This window comes from Polistes fuscatus, unplaced genomic scaffold (assembly GCF_010416935.1).
Source record: "Polistes fuscatus isolate 324 unplaced genomic scaffold, CU_Pfus_HIC Scaffold7, whole genome shotgun sequence".
NCBI classification, from domain to species: domain Eukaryota; kingdom Metazoa; phylum Arthropoda; class Insecta; order Hymenoptera; family Vespidae; genus Polistes; species Polistes fuscatus.
In genome coordinates this window covers 6,849,112-6,874,201 of record NW_025113151.1, presented here as the reverse complement: position 1 = coordinate 6,874,201, position 25,090 = coordinate 6,849,112, and the positions used below count along the sequence as shown (strand labels likewise).

At 28.9% G+C, this 25,090-nt stretch overlaps 4 protein-coding genes across 7 annotated transcripts; 1 reads left to right on the top strand and 3 right to left on the bottom strand.

Annotated features, from left to right (window-relative positions):
- Nucleotides 1-1,004: 1,004 nt before the first annotated feature.
- Nucleotides 1,005-9,620, bottom strand: LOC122524424 (protein argonaute-2-like). Of its 3 annotated transcripts, none has more exons than XM_043646703.1 (16): nucleotides 9,485-9,620; nucleotides 6,758-7,450; nucleotides 5,987-6,642; nucleotides 5,446-5,853; nucleotides 5,182-5,376; nucleotides 4,702-4,825; nucleotides 4,256-4,617; nucleotides 3,820-3,939; nucleotides 3,449-3,731; nucleotides 3,056-3,202; nucleotides 2,805-2,967; nucleotides 2,603-2,690; nucleotides 2,357-2,520; nucleotides 1,958-2,231; nucleotides 1,697-1,881; nucleotides 1,005-1,624 (listed from the first exon to the last, which is right to left on the bottom strand). In XM_043646703.1, the coding sequence occupies exons 2-16, from the start codon at nucleotides 6,771-6,773 to the stop codon at nucleotides 1,537-1,539; spliced, it is 3,273 nt and encodes a 1,090-aa protein (XP_043502638.1). In that variant the 5' UTR covers nucleotides 6,774-7,450; nucleotides 9,485-9,620; the 3' UTR covers nucleotides 1,005-1,536. The 3 variants fall into 3 exon arrangements, with proteins under 3 accessions (XP_043502638.1, XP_043502641.1, XP_043502640.1); XM_043646706.1 differs by lacking the exon at nucleotides 9,485-9,620 and adding an exon at nucleotides 8,644-8,787; XM_043646705.1 differs by lacking the exon at nucleotides 9,485-9,620 and adding an exon at nucleotides 7,986-8,098.
- A 713-nt stretch (nucleotides 9,621-10,333) lies between these two features.
- LOC122524423 (protein argonaute-2-like) lies at nucleotides 10,334-15,977 on the bottom strand. Its single transcript, XM_043646702.1, has 15 exons — nucleotides 15,748-15,977; nucleotides 14,970-15,631; nucleotides 14,430-14,837; nucleotides 14,166-14,360; nucleotides 13,685-13,808; nucleotides 13,239-13,600; nucleotides 12,803-12,922; nucleotides 12,434-12,716; nucleotides 12,038-12,187; nucleotides 11,787-11,949; nucleotides 11,585-11,672; nucleotides 11,339-11,502; nucleotides 10,940-11,213; nucleotides 10,679-10,863; nucleotides 10,334-10,606 (listed from the first exon to the last, which is right to left on the bottom strand). Exons 1-15 carry the CDS (start codon nucleotides 15,761-15,763, stop codon nucleotides 10,519-10,521), a joined length of 3,282 nt encoding a protein of 1,093 aa, XP_043502637.1. The 5' UTR covers nucleotides 15,764-15,977; the 3' UTR covers nucleotides 10,334-10,518.
- A 402-nt stretch (nucleotides 15,978-16,379) lies between these two features.
- Nucleotides 16,380-20,720, top strand: LOC122524425 (exosome RNA helicase MTR4). The gene is made up of 10 exons (XM_043646707.1): nucleotides 16,380-16,684; nucleotides 16,765-16,866; nucleotides 17,099-17,341; nucleotides 17,427-17,634; nucleotides 17,724-17,990; nucleotides 18,077-18,905; nucleotides 18,999-19,171; nucleotides 19,233-19,664; nucleotides 19,823-20,360; nucleotides 20,537-20,720. The coding sequence occupies exons 1-10, from the start codon at nucleotides 16,575-16,577 to the stop codon at nucleotides 20,692-20,694; spliced, it is 3,060 nt and encodes a 1,019-aa protein (XP_043502642.1). The 5' UTR covers nucleotides 16,380-16,574; the 3' UTR covers nucleotides 20,695-20,720.
- A 197-nt stretch (nucleotides 20,721-20,917) lies between these two features.
- Nucleotides 20,918-25,080, bottom strand: LOC122524421 (FAS-associated factor 1). 2 transcript variants are annotated; one of them, XM_043646701.1, is made up of 12 exons: nucleotides 24,791-25,080; nucleotides 24,282-24,350; nucleotides 23,918-24,191; nucleotides 23,594-23,771; nucleotides 23,206-23,482; nucleotides 22,723-22,861; nucleotides 22,479-22,624; nucleotides 22,228-22,382; nucleotides 21,944-22,139; nucleotides 21,753-21,856; nucleotides 21,361-21,686; nucleotides 20,918-21,155 (listed from the first exon to the last, which is right to left on the bottom strand). In XM_043646701.1, exons 1-12 carry the CDS (start codon nucleotides 24,827-24,829, stop codon nucleotides 21,136-21,138), a joined length of 1,923 nt encoding a protein of 640 aa, XP_043502636.1. In that variant the 5' UTR covers nucleotides 24,830-25,080; the 3' UTR covers nucleotides 20,918-21,135. The 2 variants fall into 2 exon arrangements, with proteins under 2 accessions (XP_043502636.1, XP_043502635.1); XM_043646700.1 differs by having other exon boundaries at nucleotides 21,374-21,686; nucleotides 24,791-25,079.
- Nucleotides 25,081-25,090: the final 10 nt, after the last annotated feature.

Here is a 25,090-nt window from a genome sequence, read left to right as displayed (position 1 = left end):
CGTTTTCCTATTGCGCAGTATCTAAATAATTTGAAATGAATTTTATTATCGGAGAGGTTTTTTTTTTTAAACACCCCAAATGAACACCTCATTTTGCAAATCCAATTCACCGCGCCAATAATTTTGCTAATAAGGGTAATAAATATCTAAATAATATCGTAGCATGATTATAATCTTAAATATTTCTTGGAAAATTTTGTTGAAAGTGATACGAATAAAAATCGAATGAAAATAATGTTGAGGAATTACGTTGCAAGCACGTTGCATACATAACTCAAAAAAAGTGTATGATCCTGTTACTTCAAATAAAACACGCTTTATTATTACTACCACCAACATAATACTTTTTAAGTATCCTATTGAAGAAGTTTTTCTTACAAAAATTGAATTATATAAGAAATATTTTGGCTGATTCTTAAAATTACAAACATTCAGTGGATGTTATTAATCATTCAGTTAAAACTAATCAATTCTACAGATTGCCATAATTATTATTGCTGTACACAGTTTCGAAACAATGACTTTACACCGGATTTTATTTTTATTACACTGTCTTGAGAAAATAAATGTTTAGAAAAACAACAAAATTAGGATATATTTACCTATGCATTAAGAAGATAAACGGTGTTGATAAACCATAACGCCAAGATCACAATGTACAAAATCTTCTTTTTTCACTGTTATATATTTTTAATTTTAAAGAGGTTACCTGTATACGTAATCTCCTTTAAACGCACACAACACGCGCATGCGCGTGAACGTAAAAAAATTTATCGTTGATATAACCGAGTACCGCGAATTTTTGCATAACTACGAATGTTGTAATAGCATATACAAACAAATTTTATTTGCCAAAGGTTTAATTTGTTTTTAAATTTAAATATTATTGTCGCAGATAAAATTAACAAAAATATGACTTTACGTGTTAATATTATAATTGAAAAAGAAATAGGATATTTTTTTTTATTTTTTTTTGTTTAATAATATGAATTATACACTTATAATCCGTGTTACATGAACTAATTTAATTCATAAAGATACATATTTCAATTAACAAGATATAATATATTTTTATGAGATATAGTTTTATTTTAACACATTATGTGCAAGAAAATTATTAATATCTTTTGCATAAGACACGATTTAATTATCAAATTCAATAAAAAATCTATTTTAAAATAAAATACGTTTCATTCTAAAAATTGCGCTTTTCCATTTAAACTTCAACAAATCTCTGTATTCTAGGCGTATCAAAAAGAATATAAAAAAAGCTCACACGCTGTGATCTGCACAAAATGTGTTAATATTATATGCATCAAATTTATTTTTTTTTTTCTTATATATATTTTTATCTATATATATATATGCTTTAAATTTTATCCTTATTTGGTAAAATAGTCGATTATTTCAATGAAAGTTATAATATAATATAAAAAGAGATATAATATTATTCAGAAATAATAATTCCCACACCATTAGAATTTGCAGTAATAAAAAAAATAATTCTCTCTTACCCTCTTCAAATATTGATATAAACTAAATGAAAAACATCGGAGCTCTACTTTTTATTAATATTTCTATTTTTTTTTGCTCGGTCGGTAGATCGTCTAATCTAATTTCAACGCTACAAAATCAAATTAGACATTGAATCATTTTTGCACAAATAAGTTTTATAATATATCATTATGTTACTTACTTTTGTGTAAGTGCCCTAGCGCGAAATGCTACTAAATGGGCATAATATGTTGGTGCCGGATAACTAACCGCTCTTGTACAACGTGCAAACATATGACACAAATGATATGTAAGTTCTTCTATTTGATTCTCAGTCATATTTATTTCATTGTATACGCACTTATATTTGGTAGGTCGTGCAGTCCCCTTATATAAAATAATATATAAAACTTATGTAAAAGAAAAATCGCATTAGAGAGTTATATTGTATTGGATAATTTACCTGAATGCTTGCATGAGATACGAGATAAAAATCAATATCAGTGGGATGTGTAATATGTGTATCCACAATTGTACCAGCTCTAACGTTACAGTGTCTATCATCTGTTTCTGATCGCGATGCAGGAAAAAATCGTATATGATGTCTTTTTTGCACTACAAGAAAAGTAATTGGTGGTCTATAATTTTCTCTGGGAAAAAGTAATTTAAATGCTCGTTGAAAAGCTGGTAATTCGTATTCCAACACATGAGAAATCTGTCCATCACTTACACCATCGCTATATACAATTAATAAATGAAAATGTTTCTTAATATAACACTATGATGAGTTAGATAAAGTTTAATAAATTAATTTGATAAATTCTATATTAAGTCAATATTATTTTTTAATAAATTTACGTACCGATAAACGATAATTTTTGATGGTTTCTGTTTTGTAGCATCACAAAAATTCTTTAATAGTTTTTTTATAATATCCGTAAGATCAGAAATAATTTCCTGTCCTGGTGGTTGCAAGCGAACCTCAATTGAATATTTAAAACCAATTTTATCACAACTTGCTGTAACCTTTATTATAATAAAATGTATTACGTGTAATAAAATATTTTTACTAAAATTTTAAAGAGATTTATATAAAAGTAATATTTACAGCTGCAATAGAAGGTAATTTAGAATCTGGAGCTGGATGTGTTACATCGGCACCAATCACAACAGTACTGCCGTCCAAAACCTTAGGTCTGCATAAAGAAAAATAGTAATAAATACAATCCCGAACGCAATATATTATAATATATACTCTAGAAAATATACGAGAAGTATGATAATTTTATTATTAATATAAAATGCTATACCTGTCAATTTCAGCAATACTATGATTTGTACCATTAAGTTTAGAGTTAATTTTCAAAACGATGTTTCCCACAGTTGCGACATTACATTTATTCTTAATAGTTACAGATTTAACACACTGTGTGAGTACATTTGTTTTTAATTCCGCAATTTGCTTCACGCTACCTTTAAGATAAATAATATACAATTATAAAATATCTTTTAATAAATCGAATGAATGAATAATTGCTTGTAAATTAAATAAATTTATTACAATATACTTCATTATCTGGTATAATGACTACAACAAGTTGTATTTTAGCTTCGCCTAAATGTCGAAAATATGGTATAAGGTCATCTTCTTTAATAAATTCAATTTCTTTAATATTATTGGTTTTGCCTATAAACATGCCATTTCTTCCTGAAACACAAAATACAATATTAAAGCATTTATTTCATTCCCATGTGCTTTCTTATGGCAAAGAAAGAAGTGAAAAATAAAGAAAAATTGATTAAACGGACGATACAAACATTTTCATAAAGTCTAATGTACAAAAGAAAACAAAATTATTGCAGAATTTCATTTTCATTCAACACTCTTACATTCAATCAACATTTTCATAGTGTTAAAATTGTTAAATGACTGTAAATATTGATATGTACTTACTAGCTGTTGACTCCAGCTCATTCATAAAGTTATTAATCTCAGCGTACGTTATAAATGTATTATTTAAAATTAAAATTGCCCATTGATGACCCTCTAATTTTATTGGATGCAACATTTTTCCAACCTTCCAAGTTCCCTTATTCACTTTTATGCTATCTGCACCATAATACGACAATCGAGGAGGATCTAATACTCTAGCTGGAACCTTTTCAAATTGTGGGTTTATTGAAAGATGGAACTCGTTTGTTAGAGTTTGATGTTTATTCATTTCCAAAGCGTTAAACTGCAATTATTCTCATGTTATAAAATAATATACATATATTTAATATATATATATTTGTATACAACAAATATGCAAATAAAATACTTACACCATCCATTATTTTTCTTTTGCGCATTTCAGTATTAGTTGCCGCAAATCTTATCATTTCGGACGTTTGTCTATCGGTCAATTTTCTTCTATTTACTTGTCCAGGTACTATAACACAGAGCTAAAAATTTTTAAAACATATGATTGTTTCATTCTTAATTTAATTGAATATTATTTGTCTTTAAATTTAATAATAAATATATTGTTTCTGTTAGGTCGTTCAAAACGTAATTTCGTTTTTTCAAAGGTAAATAAGAGACAATTTTATCATATTTATAATCCAAAGCATTTTGGAGGTATTTTTTTCTAAAATGTCAAGTGATTTTGAGGTTTAGAGTAAGATTAGGTATCTGTAAACATGACTAATGGAATCACTGTGCGAAAAATGAAAGTACTTTTCAAACAATCTTATATATTATAAAAGAAATTAAATGTACCTCTGGAGGTACATATATCTTCTTCTCTGGTGCACCTATCCATAAGCAAGGCCAATCAGGATATTTTATAATATATCTCTTATCATATCTGAAATATTCCTCGACGGTACAAGAAGTTCCATCAGAACGACTAAATCTACAAGTCTTTGGAGATTCGTCTATTAAACCACGTACAATATGTGTTCTCCTAGATGTTGGCACGTTTGGTATCTCATAATGAACTTTTAATTTATCTAAGTATATATTTATTTTGTTTTGGTTTCGGCTTATAATTTCTGGAGAAATATTTCCATCGCAATTTGAACAAAATTGCTTTATCACATCAATAACATTCTGTGAAGTGGGGAATCCCTTATGTGCAACTAAATAATCACATAAAGCATTTGTTATGTATACAAATTTTGAAAATCATTTTTAACAAAAAATTAATATATATTATATTTTACCATCTATATTCAAAAGAGGTTTCCATCCTAGAATAGCAGATTGAAATTGACCTGTCCATGCTTCCATTCCTCCCGTCAAATCCTTTCCCCCGTACCTTGGTTGCCAAAAGATTGATCTTCCAACCTATTAAAATACGTACGAATTGTAAGAACAATAATCTATTTTGAAGAGATAATAGAAAAGAAGAAAATAAAAAATACATAATGTGGTGGGATTTACATTACTGATACATGCTTTAAAAAAGAACAACATATGCACAGTCGGTAAAGTAAAAAGGAAAAATTTGGTGAAAGAAGATCGTTCAAAAAAAAAGAAAAACGTATAAATAAATAATAAAGAAGAACACTTAGGGAGTAAGAAAAATGAATAAGCTACATACATCAGAGCCAGTAAGGCTCACGTGTAATGTTTCAAAGAATTAGGAAGTATTCTCAATTCTATTAAATACATAGGATCAAAAAAATACTTGTTTTACTTACTGGAAATTTATATGTCAGAGGCCCATGGCGTAAGATGACATTAAGCGCTTGTATTCCGGCTTGAAAATTCAATGGGTCATCAAAACCAGGACTAATTTTTTTTAAGAATGAAAGATCTAAATTTACAGTCTTTGACATTTCAACTATGAATTCTCTTCTCCTACCATTTTCTTCAATTTCAACAGTTCCGCTTATCTAAATTAAACAAAAATATTTGTAGAGGATTAATTTAATCATTTTTTACATTTCATTTTATATACTTACTCTTTCTCCAAATGGCAAATCTTGTGCACTATAAACAATCTTATTCCCATCATATGCAGGATATCGAGACGGAAAATTTGTTCTTCTGAAATGTTCGAAAACACGTCTCATCAAAAATCTGGGCTTGTCAGGGATAATATTTACATCGTATTGAGTAACATTTGTTACAAATTTCTTGAATTCGAATGACATCACATTGACTTCAACCATTATAGGTCTACCAAGAGTTCCACATATTGCCTGCTTTCTTTTAGGTATACTTAGAGCCAATTGACTAGTTACAGTCTGTGCTGATTTTTCTTGCAATTGAGACTGTGACTTTGATGTTGATGAAGTTGATGGTAGTGTCGATAAAGGTGATGGTGGTAATGATGATGATGACGGCGAATCCACCTTTGGGCCTCTAGCCTAAAAAATATTTATATATTTTTGTGTAACAAAAATAATATAAATGTAACATTATCTATATATATACACTATTACGTATAATATACTTCTTCCTTGGATAGAGGGATTAATAAAAAATATTAAAGCAATATACCATAGGAAGTTGTTGTTGTTGTTGTTGTTGTTTTTGTTGTTGCTGCACATTTCTACCCCATGCTACTTTTTTAACTTCACCTTGATTTTGATCAAAACCTCGATTCTGACTTTGACTTTGATCTAGAGCTACATTTCGACCTCTGCACCGACCCCCACCTCGACTTTGACTCCAAGCCTCTTGAATGGGCAATTCCTCATGTGGCTTAGATGAGGCTTGTGGCTGCGGTGTAGCTTGTAATGTCGATGAAGCTTGTGGCTGCGGTGTAGCTTGTAATGTCGATGAAGCTTGTGGCTGCGGTGTAGCTTGTAATGTCGATGAAGCTTGTGGCTGCGGTGTAGCTTGTAATGTTGATGAAGCTTGTGGCTGCGGTGTAGCTTGTAATGTTGATGAAGCTTGTGCCTTTGATGAGGCTCGTTTCAACCATGCGCCTTGTAATGTTGAGGTTGATGATGTTGTTGGGGCTGGTAATGTCATTGGGACTGGTAATGTCATTGGGGCTGGTAATGTTGTTGGGGCTGGTAATGTTGTTGGGGCGTGTGACGTCGATGGGGCATGTGACGAAGCTTGTGGCTTCGATAAGGATTTCTGTCCTTGTTCCTGTTGTGAAGTATCCGGTAATCCAATTTTTGGATTTGGATTGATATTTTTTGTCCCTACAAAATAATTCATATTGAATGATTTTCTAAAAATATTGATACGAAACTAAATATCTAATATCTAAATATCTAATAATGAAACTAAATATGAAATTAATGAAAAATTGCGTACCTTTCTTCTTACCCATTATTGATATGGAATATTTTAAACTTACTTTATATTATTTAATTAAACCAGTATGTTTCAAATTACAAGTAAGTTAACGTTCGCTCAGATTAACTTCACATCCAATATGGCGTGTTGGAAATATAAGACTGCGCAATATTTCAACATAGAATTGGTTTCTACGAAATATCGATTCAGGAAATTACCGAATTATTGTCAGGTGGTGAAAAAATTAGTGTATAGATTATATATATATATATATTTCTGTGTGAACTCGCCTTAAAATTAAAACTGATGGATTTATAGTTTCTTCCCAAATTGTACTGGATACTGATTAGCCTATTGTCTTGTATATGTTCAAAGATGAACCAATCAACAATCTATAATTCTGTGAGGTGTAACTAAACATATATATAACAAAAAATACTCTGCGGGAAAGAAATGCGTGATGTGACGTCGATGGGGCATTTGACGCCGATGGGGCATGTGACAAAGCTTGTGGCTTCGATAAGGATTTTTGTCCTTGTTCCTGTTGTAAAGTATCAGGTTATCCAATTTCTGGATTTAGTTTCATAATCTTTTTCCCTTCAGAATAATTCATATTTTGAGGGATGATGGATGAGTTTTCGGTCACCAATCCACCCCTCGCCCTGACATGGTCCAGGCTTTTTTTTCTTCGACCTTTACTATGCTTCCACCCTAAAAAAGTACAAGAATTTTTATTAGCATTTATTCATTCATTCGTTCTTTCGTTACGTCTTTCGTTTCGTTTCGTTTCATTCATCCCCCAATGAATGTAATACCAAATATATTTATCATATTTATTATTTTATACTTTAATATTGATTGTTATTTATCGGTGTACGGGGGGTTCAGTATTTTTAAAAAATCTGTTTTTTTGTTAATTGATTACTTAAAGTAAATAATACGACACATAATTGTATATGTTAAACAACAATATTAATATTAAATCAATTAATTATTAACGCATGATGAGAATGCAAATAATATAATATAACATTGTTAATAGAAAAATGATTTATTATTTATTTTCAAATATTAACATATATTTTAACATGTAATTCTAATTTATAATTCTTAAGCAATATTATCTTTATTATTCAACGTACAACTAAATAATATTCTTATATTCATTCATTTGATCAAATAATTATTAATAAATGTTTGCACAAATATTTAACGATTATATATAAGTATTTAATATTTATTAAACCTTTCGAAAAGTTTTCTTTTTTTAAACATTAGTAATATCGAAAGATAATCCAAGTGTACAAACAAAAACCACAACCATCACCATTCTAACCCTCATCCTCGTGGAGTTACGATTGATTAGAACGTAATAAAAAATCTAAACCGTTGGACGCGAAGAGAAAAGAAGATGAGAAAACGGAGAAGGAGAACGAACGAACGAACGTAGAAGATTTATAAAAAAAAAAAAATTAAGTCAAAAAAAATAAATAATCGAGAAAAGTATATTATTAGGTTTGCGAAATCAAATATATTTATAATATATATATATATATATTTTTTTATTATACGAAAATGTAAACAACGGGATGAATGTGTGCGAGTGATGGGCACAGCTGAAGATTCGTTACATGCATACGTGTAATTAAATAAATAATACCAGTATGAAAATTAAATGCATTTTATCTCTTTTAGGTTTATTTTTTATTTATCTTTTCTTTTTTTTGGTATCTTGAAATCGTTAGATTTTTCATTATTTTATTCTCGATCCGTTGAAGTTTTAATAATACGCTTCAAGAAATGTCTCTACGCATTATCCTCAGGGATAAAAGAAATTGATTGGATCCAATTCAAGAAACAAAGAAAATCTGTATATTATGCATGAAACAAAAATAAATAAATACCATCTTTCCATCCATTGTTACTGTTCATGTGTGTAAGAAAGTATGAAGGGGGGACGTATGACCAAGTTTAAACCTTTTCCCACAGGAAGGGACTAACGGGTCACCCTACACGTCCTTGAAATACCATTGAATCGGCGAGTTCCATGAATGAAGTAATAATCCCCCCTCCCCTTCACCCTCTTTCCCCCTTGAAATCCTTCTTCTTATATATACACTAACACTAGATCAGAAACATTGACGTTTTCTTATTGCGCAGTATCTAAATAATTTGAAATGAATTTTATTATCGGAGAGGTTTTTTTTTTTAAACACCCCAAATGAACACCTCATTTTGCAAATCCAATTCACCGCGCCAATAATTTTGCTAATAAGGGTAATAAATATCTAAATAATATCGTAGCATGATTATAATCTTAAATATTTCTTGGAAAATTTTGTTGAAAGTGATACGAATAAAAATCGAATGAAAATAATGTTGAGGAATTACGTTGCAAGCACGTTGCATACGTAACTCAAAAAAAGTGTATGATCCTGTTACTTCAAATAAAACACGCTTTATTATTACTACCACCAACATAATACTTTTTAAAGTATCCTATTGAAGAAGTTTTTCTTACAAAAATTGAATTCTATAAGAAATATTTTGGCTGATTCTTAAAATTACAAACATTCAGTGGATGTTATTAATCATTCAGTTAAAACTAATCAATTCTACAGATTGCCATAATTATCATTGCTGTACACAGTTTCGAAACAATGACTTTACACCGGATTTTATTTTTATTACACTGTCTTGAGAAAATAAATGTTTAGAAAAACAACAAAATTAGGATATATTTACCTATGCATTAAGAAGATAAACGGTGTTGATAAACCATAACGCCAAGATCACAATGTACAAAATCTTCTTTTTTCACTGTTATATATTTTTAATTTTAAAGAGGTTACCTGCATACGTAATCTCCTTTAAACGCACACAACACGCGCATGCGCGTGAACGTAAAACAATTTACCGTTGATATAACCGAGTACCGCGAATTTTTGCATAACTACGAATGTTGTAATAGCATATAGAAACAAATTTTATTTGCCAAAGGTTTAATTTGTTTTTAAATTTAAATATTATTGTCGTAGATAAAATTAACAAAAATATGACTTTACGTGTTAATATTATAATTGAAAAAGAAATAGGATATTTTTTTTTATTTTTTTTTTGTTTATTAATATGAATTATACATTTATAATCCGTGTTACATAAACAATTTTAATTCATAAAGATACATATTTCAATTAACAAGATATAATATATTTTTATGAGATATATTTTTATTTTAACACATTATGTGCAAGAAAATTCAAAAAAAAATCTATTTTAAAATAAAATACGTTTCATTCCATAAATTGTGCTTTTCCATTTAAACTTAAACAAATCTCTGTATTCTAGGGGTATCAAAGAGAATATAAAAAAAGCTCACACGCTGTGATCTGCACAAAATGTGTTAATATTATATGCATCAAATTTATTTTATTTTTTTCTTATATATATATTTTTTGTATATATATTTTTATATATATGTATATACATATATATATATATATATATATACAAAATATATATATATATATATATATATATGTATATTTGAAGCATTATTAATTATATATTTATTAATATATATATATATATATATATATATATATATATGCTTCAAATTTTATCCTTATTTAGTAAAATAGTCGATTATTTCAATGAAAATTATAATATAATATAAAAAGAGATATAATATTATTCAGAAATAATAATTCCCACACCATTAGAATTTGCAGTAATAAAAAAAATAATTCTCTCTTACCCTCTTCAAATATTGATATAAACTAAATGAAAAACATCGGAGCTCTACTTTTTATTAATATTTCTATTTTTTTTTGCTCGGTCGGTAGATCGTCTAATCTAATTTCAACGCTACAAAATCAAATTAGACATTGAATCATTTTTGCACAAATAAGTTTTATAATATATCATTATGTTACTTACTTTTGTGTAAGTGCCCTAGCGCGAAATGCTGCTAAATGGGCATAATATGTTGGTGCTGGATAACTAACCGCTCTTGTACAACGTGCAAACATATGACACAAATGATATGTAAGTTCTTCTATTTGATTCTCAGTCATATTTATTTCATTGTATACGCACTTATATTTGGTAGGTCGTGCAGTCCCCTTATATAAAATAATATATAACACTTATGTAAAAGAAAAATCGCATTAGAGATTTATATTGTATTGGATAATTTACCTGAATGCTTGCATGAGATACGAGATAAAAATCAATATCAGTGGGATGTGTAATATGTGTATCCACAATTGTACCAGCTCTAACGTTACAATGTCTATCATCTGTTTCTGATCGCGATGCAGGAAAAAATCGTATATGATGTCTTTTTTGCACCACAAGAAAAGTAATTAGTGGTCTATAATTTTCTCTGGGAAAAAGTAATTTAAATGCTCGTTGAAAAGCTGGTAATTCGTATTCCAACACATGAGAAATCTGTCCATCACTTACACCATCGCTATATACAATTAATAAATGAAAATGTTTCTTAATATAACACTATGATGAGATAGATAAAGTTTAATAAATTAATTTGATAAATTCTATATTAAGTCAATATTATTTTTTAATAAATTTACGTACCGATAAACGATAATTTTTGATGGTTTCTGTTTTGTAGCATCACAAAAATTCTTTAATAGTTTTTTTATAATATCCGTAAGATCAGAAATAATTTCCTGTCTTGGTGGTTGCAAGCGAACCTCAATTGAATATTTAAAACCAATTTTATCACAACTTGCTGTAACCTTTATTATAATAAAATGTATTACGTGTAATAAAATATTTTTACTAAAATTTTAAAGAGATTTATATAAAAGTAATATTTACAGCTGCAATAGAAGGTATTTCAGAATCTGGAGGTGGATGTGTTACATCGGCACCAATCACAACAGTACTGCCGTCCAAAACCTTAGGTCTGCATAAAGAAAAATAGTAATAAATACAATCCCGAACACAATATATTATAATATATACTCTAGAAAATATACGAGAAGTATGATAATTTTATTATTAATATAAAATGCTATACCTGTCAATTTCAGTAATACTATGATTTGTACCATTAAGTTTAGAGTTAATTTTCAAAACGATGTTTCCCACAGTTGTGCCATTACATTTATTCTTAATAGTTACAGATTTAACACACTGTGTGAGTACATTTGTTTTTAATTCCGTAATTTGCTTCACCCTACCTTTAAGATAAATAATATACAATTATAAAATATCTTTTAATAAATCGAATGAATGAATAATTGCTTGTAAATTAAATAAATTTATTACAATATACTTCATTATAGTCTGGTATAATGACTACAACAAGTTGTATTTTAGCTTCGCCTAAATGTTGAAAATATTGCATAAGGTCATGTTCTCTATTAAATTGAATTTCTTTAATATTATTGGTTTTGCCTATAAACATGCCATTTCTTCCTGAAACACAAAATACAATATTAAAGCATTTATTTCATTCCCATGTGCTTTCTTATGGCAAAGAAAGAAGTGAAAAATAAAGAAAAATTGATTAAACGGACGATACAAACATTTTCATAAAGTCTAATGTACAAAAGAAAACAAAATTATTGCAGAATTTCATTTTCATTCAACACTCTTACATTCAATCAACATTTTCATAGTGTTAAAATTGTTAAATGACTGTAAATATTGATATGTACTTACTAGCTGTTGACTCCAGCTCATTCATAAAGTTATTAATCTCAGCGTACGTTATAAATGTTTTATGTAAATTTAAAATTGCCCATTGATGACCCTCTAATTTTATTGGATGCAACATTTTTCCAGCCTTCCAAGTTCCCTTATTCACTTTTATGCTATCTGCACCATAATACGACAATCGAGGAGGATCTAATACTCTAGCTGGAACCTTTTCAAATTGTGGGTTTATTGAAAGATGGAACTCGTTTGTTAGAGTTGGATGTTTATTCATTTCCAAAGCGTTAAACTGCAATTATTATCATGTTATAAAATAATATACATATATTTAATATATATATTTGTATACAACAAATATGCAAATAAAATACTTACACCATCCATTATTTTTCTTTTGCGCATTTCAGTATTAGTTGCCGCAAATCTTATCATTTCGGACGTTTGTCTATCGGTCAATTTTCTTCTATTTACTTGTCCAGGTACTATAACACAGAGCTAAAAATTTTTAAAACATATGATTGTTTCATTCTTAATTTAATTGAATATTATTTGTCTTTAAATTTAATAATAAATATATTGTTTCTGTTAGGTCGTTCAAAACGTAATTTCGTTTTTTCAAAGGTAAATAAGAGACAATTTTATCATATTTATAATCCAAAGCATTTTGGAGGTATTTTTTTCTAAAATGTCAAGTGATTTTGAGGTTTAGAGTAAGATTAGGTATCTGTAAACATGACTAATGGAATCACTGTGCGAAAAATGAAAGTACTTTTCAAACAATCTTATATATTATAAAAGAAATTAAATGTACCTCTGGAGGTACATATATCTTCTTCTCTGGTGCACCTATCCATAAGCAAGGCCAATCAGGATATTTTATAATATATCTCTTATCATATCTGAAATATTCCTCGACGGTACAAGAAGTTCCATCAGAACGACTAAATCTACAAGTCTTTGGAGATTCGTCTATTAAACCACGTGCAATATGTGTTCTCCTAGATGTTGGCACGTTTGGTATCTCATAATGAACTTTTAATTTATCTAAGTATATATTTATTTTTTTTTGGTTTAGGCTTATAATTTTTGGAGAAATATTTCCATCGCAATTTGAACAAAATTGCTTTATCACATCAATAACATTCTGTGAAGTGGGGAATCCCTTATGTGCAACTAAATAATCACATAAAGCATTTGTTATGTATACAAATTTTGAAAATCATTTTTAACAAAAAATTAATATATATTATATTTTACCATCTATATTCAAAAGAGGTTTCCATCCTAGAATAGCAGATTGAAATTGACCTGTCCATGCTTCCATTCCTCCCGTCAAATCCTTTCCCCCGTACCTTGGTTGCCAAAAGATTGATCTTCCAACCTATTAAAATACGTACGAATTGTAAGAACAATAATCTATTTTGAAGAGATAATAGAAAAGAAGAAAATAAAAAATACATAATGTGGTGGGATTTACATTACTGATACATGCTTTAAAAAAGAACAACATATGCACAGTCGGTAAAGTAAAAAGGAAAAATTTGGTGAAAGAAGATCGTTCAAAAAAAAAGAAAAACGTATAAATAAATAATAAAGAAGAACACTTAGGGAGTAAGAAAAATGAATAAGCTACATACATCAGAGCCAGTAAGGCCTACGTGTAATGTTTCAAAGAATTAGGAAGTATTCTCAATTCTATTAAATACATAGGATCAAAAAAAATACTTGTTTTGCCTACTGGAAAGTTATATGTCAGAGGCCCATGGCGTAAGATGACATCAAGCGCTTGTATTCCGGATTGAAAGTTCAATGGGTCATCAAAACCAGGAGTAATTTTTTTTAAGAATGAAAGATCTAAATTTACAGTCTTTGACATTTCAACTATGAATTCTCTTTTCCTACCATTTTCTTCAATTTCAACAGATCCGCTTATCTAAATTAAACAAAAATATTTGTAGAGGATTAATTTAATCATTTTTTACATTTCATTTTATATACTTACTCTTTCTCCAAATGGCAAATCTTGTGCACTATAAACAATCTTATTCCCATCATATGCAGGATATCGAGACGGAAAATTTGTTCTTCTGAAATGTTCGAAAACACGTCTCATCAAAAATCTGGGCTTGTCAGGGATTATATTTACATCGTATTGAGTAACATTTGTTACAAATTTCTTGAATTCGAATGACATCACATTGACTTCAACCATTATAGGTCTACCAAGAGTTCCACATATTGCCTGCTTTCTTTTAGGTATACTTAGAGCCAATTGACTAGTTACAGTCTGTGCTGATTTTTCTTGCAATTGAGACTGTGACTTTGATGTTGATGAAGTTGATGGTAGTGTCGATAAAGGTGATGGTGGTAATGATGATGATGACGGCGAATCCACCTTTGGGCCTCTAGCCTAAAGAATATTTATATATTTTTGTGTAACAAAAATAATATAAATGTAATATTATCTATATATATACACTATTACGTATAATATACTTCTTCCTTGGATAGAGGGATTAATAAAAATATTAAAGCAATATACCATAGGAAGTTGTTGTTGTTGTTGTTGTTGTTGTTGCTGCACATTTCTACCCCATGCTACTTTTTTAACTTCACCTTGATTTTGATCAAAACCTCGATTCTGACTTTGACTTTGATCTAGAGCTACATTTCGACCTCTGCCCCGACCTCTGCCCCAACCTCTGCCACGATCTCCATCTCGACTTTGACTCCAAGCCCCTTGGATGGGCAATTCCTCATGTTGCTTAGATGAGGCTTGTGGCTGCGGTGTAGCTTGTAATGTCGATGAAGCTTGTGGCTGCGGTGTAGCTTGTAATGTCGATGAAGCTTGTGGCTGCGGTGTAGCTTGTAATGTTGATGAAGCTTGTGGCTGCGGTGTAGCTTGTAATGTCGATGAAGCTTGTGGCTGCGGTGTAGCTTGTAATGTTGATGAAGCTTGTGGCTGCGGTGTAGCTTGTAATGTTGATGAAGCTTGTGCCTTTGATGAGGCTCGTTTCAACCATGCACCTTGTAATGTCATTGGGGCTGGTAATGTTTTTGGGGCTGGTAATGTTGTTGGGGCGTGTGACGTCGATGGGGCATGTGACGAAGCTTGTGGCTTCGATAAGGATTCCTGTCCTTGTTCCTGTTGTGAAGTATCCGGTAATCCAATTTTTGGATTTGGATTGATATTTTTTTTTGTCCCTACAAAATAATTCATATTGAATGATTTTCTAAAAAATATTGATACGAAACTAAATATCTAATATCTAAATATCTAATAATGAAACTAAATATGAAATTAATGAAAAATTGCGTACCTTTCTTCTTACCCATTATTGATATGGAATATTTTAAACTTACTTTATATTATTTAATTAAACCAGTATGTTTCAAATTACAAAGTAAGTTAACGTTCGCTCAGATTAACTTCACATCCAATATGGCGTGTTGGAAATATAAGACTGCGCAATATTTCAACATAGAATTGGTTTCTACGAAATATCGATTCAGGAAATTACCGAATTATTGTCAGATGGTATAAAAATTAGTGTATAGATTATATATATATATATATTTCTGTGTGAACTCGCCTTAAAATTAAAACTGATGGATTTATAGTTTCTTCCCAAATTGTACTGGATACTGGTTAGTCTATTGTCTTGTATATGTTCAAAGATGAACCAATCAACAATCTATAATTCTGTGAGGTGAAACTAAACATATATATAACAAAAAATACTCTGCGGGAAAGAGATGCGTCACGAGATTTTAAGTAAAATTGCACTTCATTTAATTCTCCTTGCTACTTTACACTTTTTACTACGCCCAACTATGATATTCCATTATTTTTGCATTGCATCTATTTAAACGTAAATTCTAAGACATGTTGCCAACAGTCGTAAGTCGATTATCACTCGTGTTGATATCGATAGATAGCATTTGTCAATCGTTTCATTATTACTATTAAGGAATAATGTTAGGGATCTTATAATACTGTAAGGTTGGCAGCACACTAGTTATGATTTTCTAAACTCATTAATCGATCCTATATGTTCATGTTTATGCATCACACGTGTGGTATTCGATATTTATTTTTTTTTATTCTTTACATATTTATGCTAAAGAAATATCAAAATCATTATCAATGGCGGGATTTTCCAATGATTTATTTGATGTTTTTGAAGAGCCTAATGATATCGTTGAAATAATACCCAAATCAACGAAAGATGTTGATCAAAAATCATCATACACAAAGTAAGAGCATAAACAATTTTCTGACTAGCCTATAATTTCACATTTAACTTAATATTCATTTGAAAATTTTTTCTTAATAGGAATATTAATATTGATAAAAAATCAAAATGTGATCTTGAAAATGACCATGAGGAGCAAGTGGTGAAAAGATTAAAAACAGATTCTATTTTAGACGATATCAAGTATGTAAACGATTTTATATATTTTCTTTTTTTTCTCCTTTTTATATATTATTTACTTAGGCCATTTAAAGTTTTAAGCTTTGTTAAAAATTTATGGTATAAATTATAGATGTTTACATTTACTTGACAAAGGAATTTTTCTTAGATTTCCAGCCGATTATTTACAGTAAAATTTGTATCGTAACTTAAAAAAAAGAGAGAGAAACTTATTAATTTATATTATTTAATATAGCATCGATGAATTGTCATCACGTATAAAAATTTATACCATGGAAGCAATAGAGTCATGTACTCATGAAGTAGCTGTACCACCTGATCATGAATATACAAAATTAGAAACTAAACAAACAAAACCAGCTAAGGAATATAAATTCGTTTTGGATCCATTTCAAAAGGAAGCAATACTGTGTATAGAAAATAATCAATCCGTTCTTGTTTCTGCTCATACATCGGCAGGAAAAACTGTTGTCGCTGAGTATGCATATTTATATATATTTTGATTTTTCTAATATGTTTTGCCAATTAATTAAATAATTACTAAAGATAATTTCCTTTAATAGATATGCCATAGCCTGTTCTTTAAAGAACAAACAAAGAGTTATATACACGACTCCCATAAAAGCTTTGAGTAATCAAAAATACAGAGAATTTTATGAAGAATTTAAGGACGTAGGACTAGTAACAGGAGATGTTACAATTAATCCAACAGCTAGTGTTCTTATTATGACGACAGAAATTTTAAGAAATATGCTTTATAGGGGTTCTGAGGTTTAACTGAATTAATCATCCTTATTGTGTATAATATATATATATATATATATATCATACTAATTTTAACATGAAACTATTATTTTTAGGTTATGCGAGAAGTTGGTTGGGTAATATTCGATGAAATTCATTATATGCGCGATAAAGAAAGAGGTGTAGTTTGGGAAGAAACTTTAATTCTTTTACCTGATAATGTACATTATGTATTCCTCTCTGCTACTATACCGAATGCACGTCAATTCGTTGAATGGGTTGCTCATTTACATAAACAACCTTGTCATGTTGTTTATACAGATTATCGACCAACGCCGTTACAACATTATATATTTCCAGTTGGTGGAGATGGTATTCATTTGGTACGTAGATTTTATGTTTATTACTAGTAATAAAGTAAAATGCATATAAAATATGTTATAACTTATTTTTTTGTATATAACAATAGGTTGTAGATGAAAATGGACAATTTAAAGAGGAAAATTTCAATAGAGCCATGGCGTGTCTTCAGCACGGAGATTCGGCTAAAGGCGATACGAAAGGTCGTAAAGGTGGTCTTCGAGTGACCAACGATGGTCAAACAAATATCTTTAAAATGGTCAAGATGATTATGGAAAGAAATTTCGCTCCAGTTATAATCTTCAGTTTTTCTAAAAAAGATTGTGAAGTGTATGCCATGCAAATGGCGCAATTAGATTTAAATACAATGGATGAAAAAAAATTGGTTGATGAAGTTTTTAACAATGCTATGGATGTATTAAGCGAAGAAGATAGAAGATTACCGCAAGTTGAAAATGTACTTCCTCTTTTAAAACGTGGCATTGGTATTCACCATGGCGGTCTTTTGCCAATTTTAAAAGAAACCGTGGAAATTTTATTCGGCGAAGGATTAATCAAAGCATTATTTGCTACGGAAACTTTTGCAATGGGATTAAACATGCCTGCGAGAACGGTTTTGTTTACAGCGCCGCGTAAATTTGATGGAAAAAATTTCCGTTGGATAACGTCAGGTGAATATATACAGATGTCCGGACGCGCTGGAAGACGAGGCTTGGATGAAAAAGGAATAGTTATTTTAATGATCGATGAACAAGTTAGTCCGGCCGTTGGTAAAGAAATTGTACAAGGAAAAGCTGATCCAATTAATTCTGCTTTTCATCTAACATATAACATGGTACTTAATCTTCTAAGAGTAGAAGAAATTAATCCGGAATATATGTTAGAGAGAAGTTTTTATCAATTTCAAAATCAAGCGTGTATACCATATTTGTACAACAGTATGTATTTGTTTGTATTCTACATGAAGTATCATTATATATTTAACATTAAACATAATATATACTTTATTTATTTTATTATAATTTTTGTAGATGTAAAAAAGCTAGAAACCACTTACAATGAAATAAATATCGAAAATTATGATGAAATATCGTCGTATCATGATATTCGCGAGCAATTAGACCGATTAAATACTGAATTTAGATCATTTATAACAAAACCTGAGTATTTACTTCCATTTTTGCAACCTGGTAGATTGGTAAAAGTACGTCTTTTAGTAGAATGTAAAATCATTTGTAAATATCTTAAATTATTATTAATTTTAGGTGAAAAATGGAAAAGAAACATTTGATTGGGGTATTGTAGTAAATTTCAGTAAAAAGATTCCTAAAAATCCAGTAAAGGAAAATACCACCTTGATCGTTGATATTTTACTTCATGTATCTAAAAAATCAAGTGAAGGATGTCCAATGCCTTGTCAAGATGAAGAGGAAGGTGATATGGAAGTTGTTCCTGTTTTACATACGTTAATTACTCAAATCAGTTCCCTTAGATTATATCATCCAAATGATTTAAGGCCCAATGCAAATAGAAAGAGTGTACTGAGAACTATTGACGAAGTGAAAAAACGGTTCCCAGATGGACCACCATTATTGCATCCCATAGCTGATATGCACATTGAGGATCAGAGTTTTAAAGACATTGTTAAAAAAATTGAAATTTTGGAAAAAAGACTATACGAACATCCTTTGCACAAGGTAAAATTAAATCATTTAATATCTTTTTTTTCTTTTCCCCAAAATATGAATATACTATTAATGTAAGTGTTGATATTTTTATAAATTTTATTAATAATGAATATCGAATTAACTCAACATTTGTATTAAATTTCTTTAACTTCATTTTTGTAATACAGGATTCTAATGTGTGTACATTATATGAACAATTTTTACATAAAGAAGAATTAGGTAAACAATTAAAGCGAGCTAAAACAGAATTAAAACAGGCTAAATCGATACTACAAATGGACGAGTTGAAGTGTAGAAAACGTGTACTCCGAAGAATGGGCTATTGTACAGCGGCTGATGTAATAGAATTAAAAGGCAGGGTTGCTTGTGAATTAAACGGTGCTGATGAATTGCTAATGACCGAAATGATTTTTAATGGTTTATTTAATGCATTAAGTATACCGCAAATGGTAGCATTAATTAGTTGTTTTGTATGTGATGATAAATCTAATGAGATGCCTAGAAGTACGGAAGAATTAAGTGGACCACTCAGACAAATGCAAGACTTAGCACGAAGGATAGCTAAAGTTTCAACTGAAGCTAATTTGGAATTAGATGAAGATGCATATGTCGAAGGATTTAAACCATACCTGATGGATGTTGTTTATGCTTGGTGTAAAGGTGCAAGTTTCTTACAAATATGCAAAATGACAGATATATTTGAAGGTATGGATGATAATCAATAAAATAATATATATGCAGTGAGTAATCAATTAAGAAACAACTTGGCTAGCAATATTGTCTTTGAATACATTATGTTCGTTAATCGATCACCCACTGTATATATTTTTTTATTATCGTTAAAAGATCGATAATAAATTATAATCGTTCATATATTGTAGGATCGATAATAAGATGTATGAGACGTTTAGAGGAAGTTCTTAGACAATTATGTCAAGCTGCTAAAAATATTGGTAATACAGATTTAGAAAATAAATTTAGCGAAGCGATTAAACTCATGAAGAGAGACATTGTTTTTGCTGCATCTTTATACTTGTAATTAAAATATATGCAAGACTAACAAAATTTGTATTATTATACTTCATTTTTCAACTTATTTTTTAATAATAATAATAAGAATGAAATTTTCGAGAGAATTGTTCAAAATGTAATTTATTATTTAGTGGATATTTAAAACATACAATTCACATGTATGAAAAGATAATAATGAGTTTTTACAAAATCAAATTACACCTGTTAATATTTGTCTATATAGAAAAAAAAAAAAATATATGAAAAAAGAATTATGTTATATTGTCATTATATAATAAATCGAATTCAAATTAACCATTTACTATCATAAATTTTTTAAATAAATACATTTTAAGAATATTTTTTGATGTTTAACATCTACACTTTAATTTAATTATAACAAATAATTTATCGTTCCTCTAATATTACTGTTTCTTGTGGACAGAACTTTAGTTCCATTAATGTCATTTTAGAATCCATTGATGTTAACTGTAATTGACAATATTAGGTTTGTAATTCTTGTAATACGATTAAATGCTTATGCTAAACATTATTATTAAAAAAAAAAAAAACAAAAAAAACAAAACAAAAAGAATTAATATACACGAGAGATGATATTAAAACCCAACACTTTGGAGATTAATCAATCAGTAAAAAAAAAGGTAACTATAAAATAAGAACTTAAATTGCTTACATGATCTACTTACATCCCTTCGGGGCCAACTAGAAAGAACTTTATATTCTTCCGTGGGATAACCTTCGACGATTAAAAAATTAAGGAGTGTTTGAAGTGGTGTATCTGGCTGAAATCTACGTTCAAGAAATTTGCCAGCTGGAAGTCGTACTCTTACTTTGAGAACACCATCGCCTGCACTTTGTTGAGGTTCAGGAGGTAAACTAGATTCTATTGCCTGTCTATGAGCTTCCTTCCTTGCTTCTACAGCTAGCCTCTCATTTTCTGCTTGTTCCTTTCGTCTTTTTTCAATCTCTTCTTGCATTTGTTTAGCTTCTTCTTTTGCTCTATGAATATATATATAAATGAAAAGTATATTTGAAGAAATGAATACGATTAATTATTCTATTTACCTGTCCGCAGCCAAACTCTCTTGATAAGCTTTATCCTGTTCTTGTTTGACTTTTTCTCTAGCTTGTCTTTCTTCTTCTACGCCAATATCTGTACGCCTTTGTTCCTATACTCAATAATATATTAATATTTCTATTTAGAAATTTTCTTTTGTTATACGATCATTTAGATACAAGTAGATATTAATATTTACCTGAAAGACATCAACTGCTTGAATTAAATTAGTAAGTAATTCATTAACTCCCACATTACCATGTACAATGGTAAATATTTCAGTATTCGATCTAGATCTCATTATTATCATAAGAGCTGGTAAAGTGTCAATGTCAATATTTCTAACAGTTAATGCAGCAACAGATCCAAGTGTTTGATTAACTGATGTCAAAAATCTATGAATCAAAATGTAATATTTAATAAAAATAATCTCATTGGGATTAAATGTACGCAAAACAGATAGAGAATATTATTTATATATACTTTTGTTTGTTAGATTCATACGTGATATCCCAACCCCAGACAATAAAATTTGCAGAAAGTAATTGAAGCACTGTTTCAAAGCCTAGTAATTCTGTGCAAAATACATTTGCTAGGACACTGTTATCGTGATGTAAATATACGGCTAATAATTTCCTCTAAAACACAATTAACATTGATTTTATTTTCTAATGGTTATTTAAAATTTGTAAAATGTTGAAATTAATATTAAAATATTTATGTATTAAACAAACCTCCTTCGCAGGCTTTAAACATGACTCTTTTATAGCGTCTTCGAATGTGCCAGTAAAAAATTCTGGATGATTACGACCATAACGCTTTTCGTACTGTTCCGCAAAGTGTAGCGTACCCACTATTTCATCTTCTACATTTTCCGGCACTGTCAAATAAAAAATTTAAATAGAAGATTAAAGCAACAATATGTTAAATGAATAATATTATATTTTTTCATTAATTAATTTCTTTTAATATACTTACTAAGACGTTGTATTTTGGTAGACGTGATATTATCTATAAAAATATCATCCTCAACATTAAATGATTCAGGAACATCAAATTCTTCTACGTCTTCCGGTTCATCTATAGAACTATCACTGTCAATTAATTCTACAACATCCTAAAATCATGAAATATATTATTTTAATCCAAAACTTTTTGTTGCTCATTCTAAAAACTTAGAAATAAAGAAAAATAAAGAAAAGAAATTTTGCCAAATCAATAATTTGAATAATTTGAATAATTTATATTCTATTATCCACTTCACAATTTAATCTTTAATTTGTATCTTATTTTTCTCTTTAAATTATATTAAATTTAATTATTCAATTTAACGAGCTTAAATCTATAATTTCTTTCATTAATAATTACAATTGTATAATGCATCTTATAATTGCAAATATTCTATTGTAGAATAATATAAAAAAAAAATATAATATGGAATATGAATAATTTGGAAAGTACCTTTTTCTCTTCTTTAGAAGGAAGCTTACTAACTGATAAATCATGTTCTGGATAATGTACACCACTTTGTGCCAACATTACATTATCATCTTTCAATGATGTGGGCCAGCCTTTCCATTGTTGATGTCGAACGGGCACATCAATCAATGAATATACACTTGTTTTGACATCCAATATTGTATGTGTTCCAGGAAATTTTAATTTGTATGATTTATTGTGTATTTCATCTTTGATGTTTAGAGTATAAGTTAATGTGATACGATCCGACAAACATACACTTAAAAACATAAAAAACATTTTTTAATAAGTACAATAAAGAAAAATTGATTATACATATATATATATATATATATATATATATATATATATATAATTTAAAATTACATACATTTCGTCCGCTAAATCCCAGTTTTTCGATAAAGATGTCAGAAACAACGAATTTTCTATTGGTAATTCTAACGTTTGAAGAACAGTACCATTCGTGTGAGGTTCCTTCTTCCATCCACGTATCTGTTGCTGACACGGCGTAACATTTGTTTGTTCCCATATAGATTGCTTAAGTTCACCTAATATTTATTTTTATCTCTTAGATATTACCAATATCATTTAAAATTTTATATCACGTGTTAATATAACATATTAAAATAGGTTTTTAAAAACAAAACAAAAAAGAAGAAAAAAGGTCTTCTTTTTTTTTTTATTAAACACTTACCTACAGTAGATAATTCAGATATATCTATTTTATATATCTTGCTTAAATAATTAATACGGAATGTAAGCATTTTAGCAACTTTTGATTGACTCGTTCCAGGTTTAACATCTTCTATTATATCTGATTTAGCAGAATCAGCATTTTTGATAGAACTTGTTTGCGTTATTATAGATGAATGAGGTATATTTCCTATTTCTTCTATCATTTCTACTTCAGGACCCATATCAAATGGAAGTTGTTGAGTACCCCGTGGCATTGCTTGATTTACCGCTGCCTGCATTATCAAAATATATATTTGCATATGATTATAATTATATCTTAATAATAACGCATTCAATCATAAGAATTTTCTATGTATATTTACCAATAAATCCCAGTTTGTTTCTTCCAAATAAAGAATTGCTTCACCAACATCATCAATTCCTGTACAAGCCTATACACAAAAAAATGTAATTAAAGTTGTAGCAAAAAATTAAATTAACAAAATTATGATCTTATTTATAACTTTATTTATTTCTTATATAAAATAGAAAAAAAATTGAATCTGATTTTCCTAAAAACAAAAAGCAACACTACTTATTACACAAAAAAATATCAATTAATTACTAATTATTCACAATAACGAAACAAAAAAAAAGGCTAATTAAAGAAGAAAAATTAGCAATGATTAATTGTCATTAATATCATTATTATTATTACCGATATAGTTTAAATAAAATATAAATAACATATAAAAGAAAAGTCTTTGTTCGAAATGTCTTTACATTCAACTATTGCCAATGTCATTCAGTAATGCAACCATAACCTTAAATCATAATAATTTTTGACTACTCCTTAAACTTTAATGTATATATTTTGTTGAAAATAGATTACCTGAAAATCAGCTAAAATCACCTCACGGCTTTCAGCCATTATGACGTAGTATATATGTAGAGATGTGAAAAAAATCTTTATCAAGAATCTAAACTCTGAATCCTTTACCCTCAAAATTATTACAAAGAATATGCACAACAAATCCAAGCCATTGATGCCTTAGATATATCACAGTACTTGATGCGAATCGACTAGCTTGTACTGTTTATACATTTTTGTTCTTAAAATCAAACAATAGTTCGTATATTCGACGACATGCCGAAATTTATTTCACTTAAGTTTCGAACAAATGTGATTGGT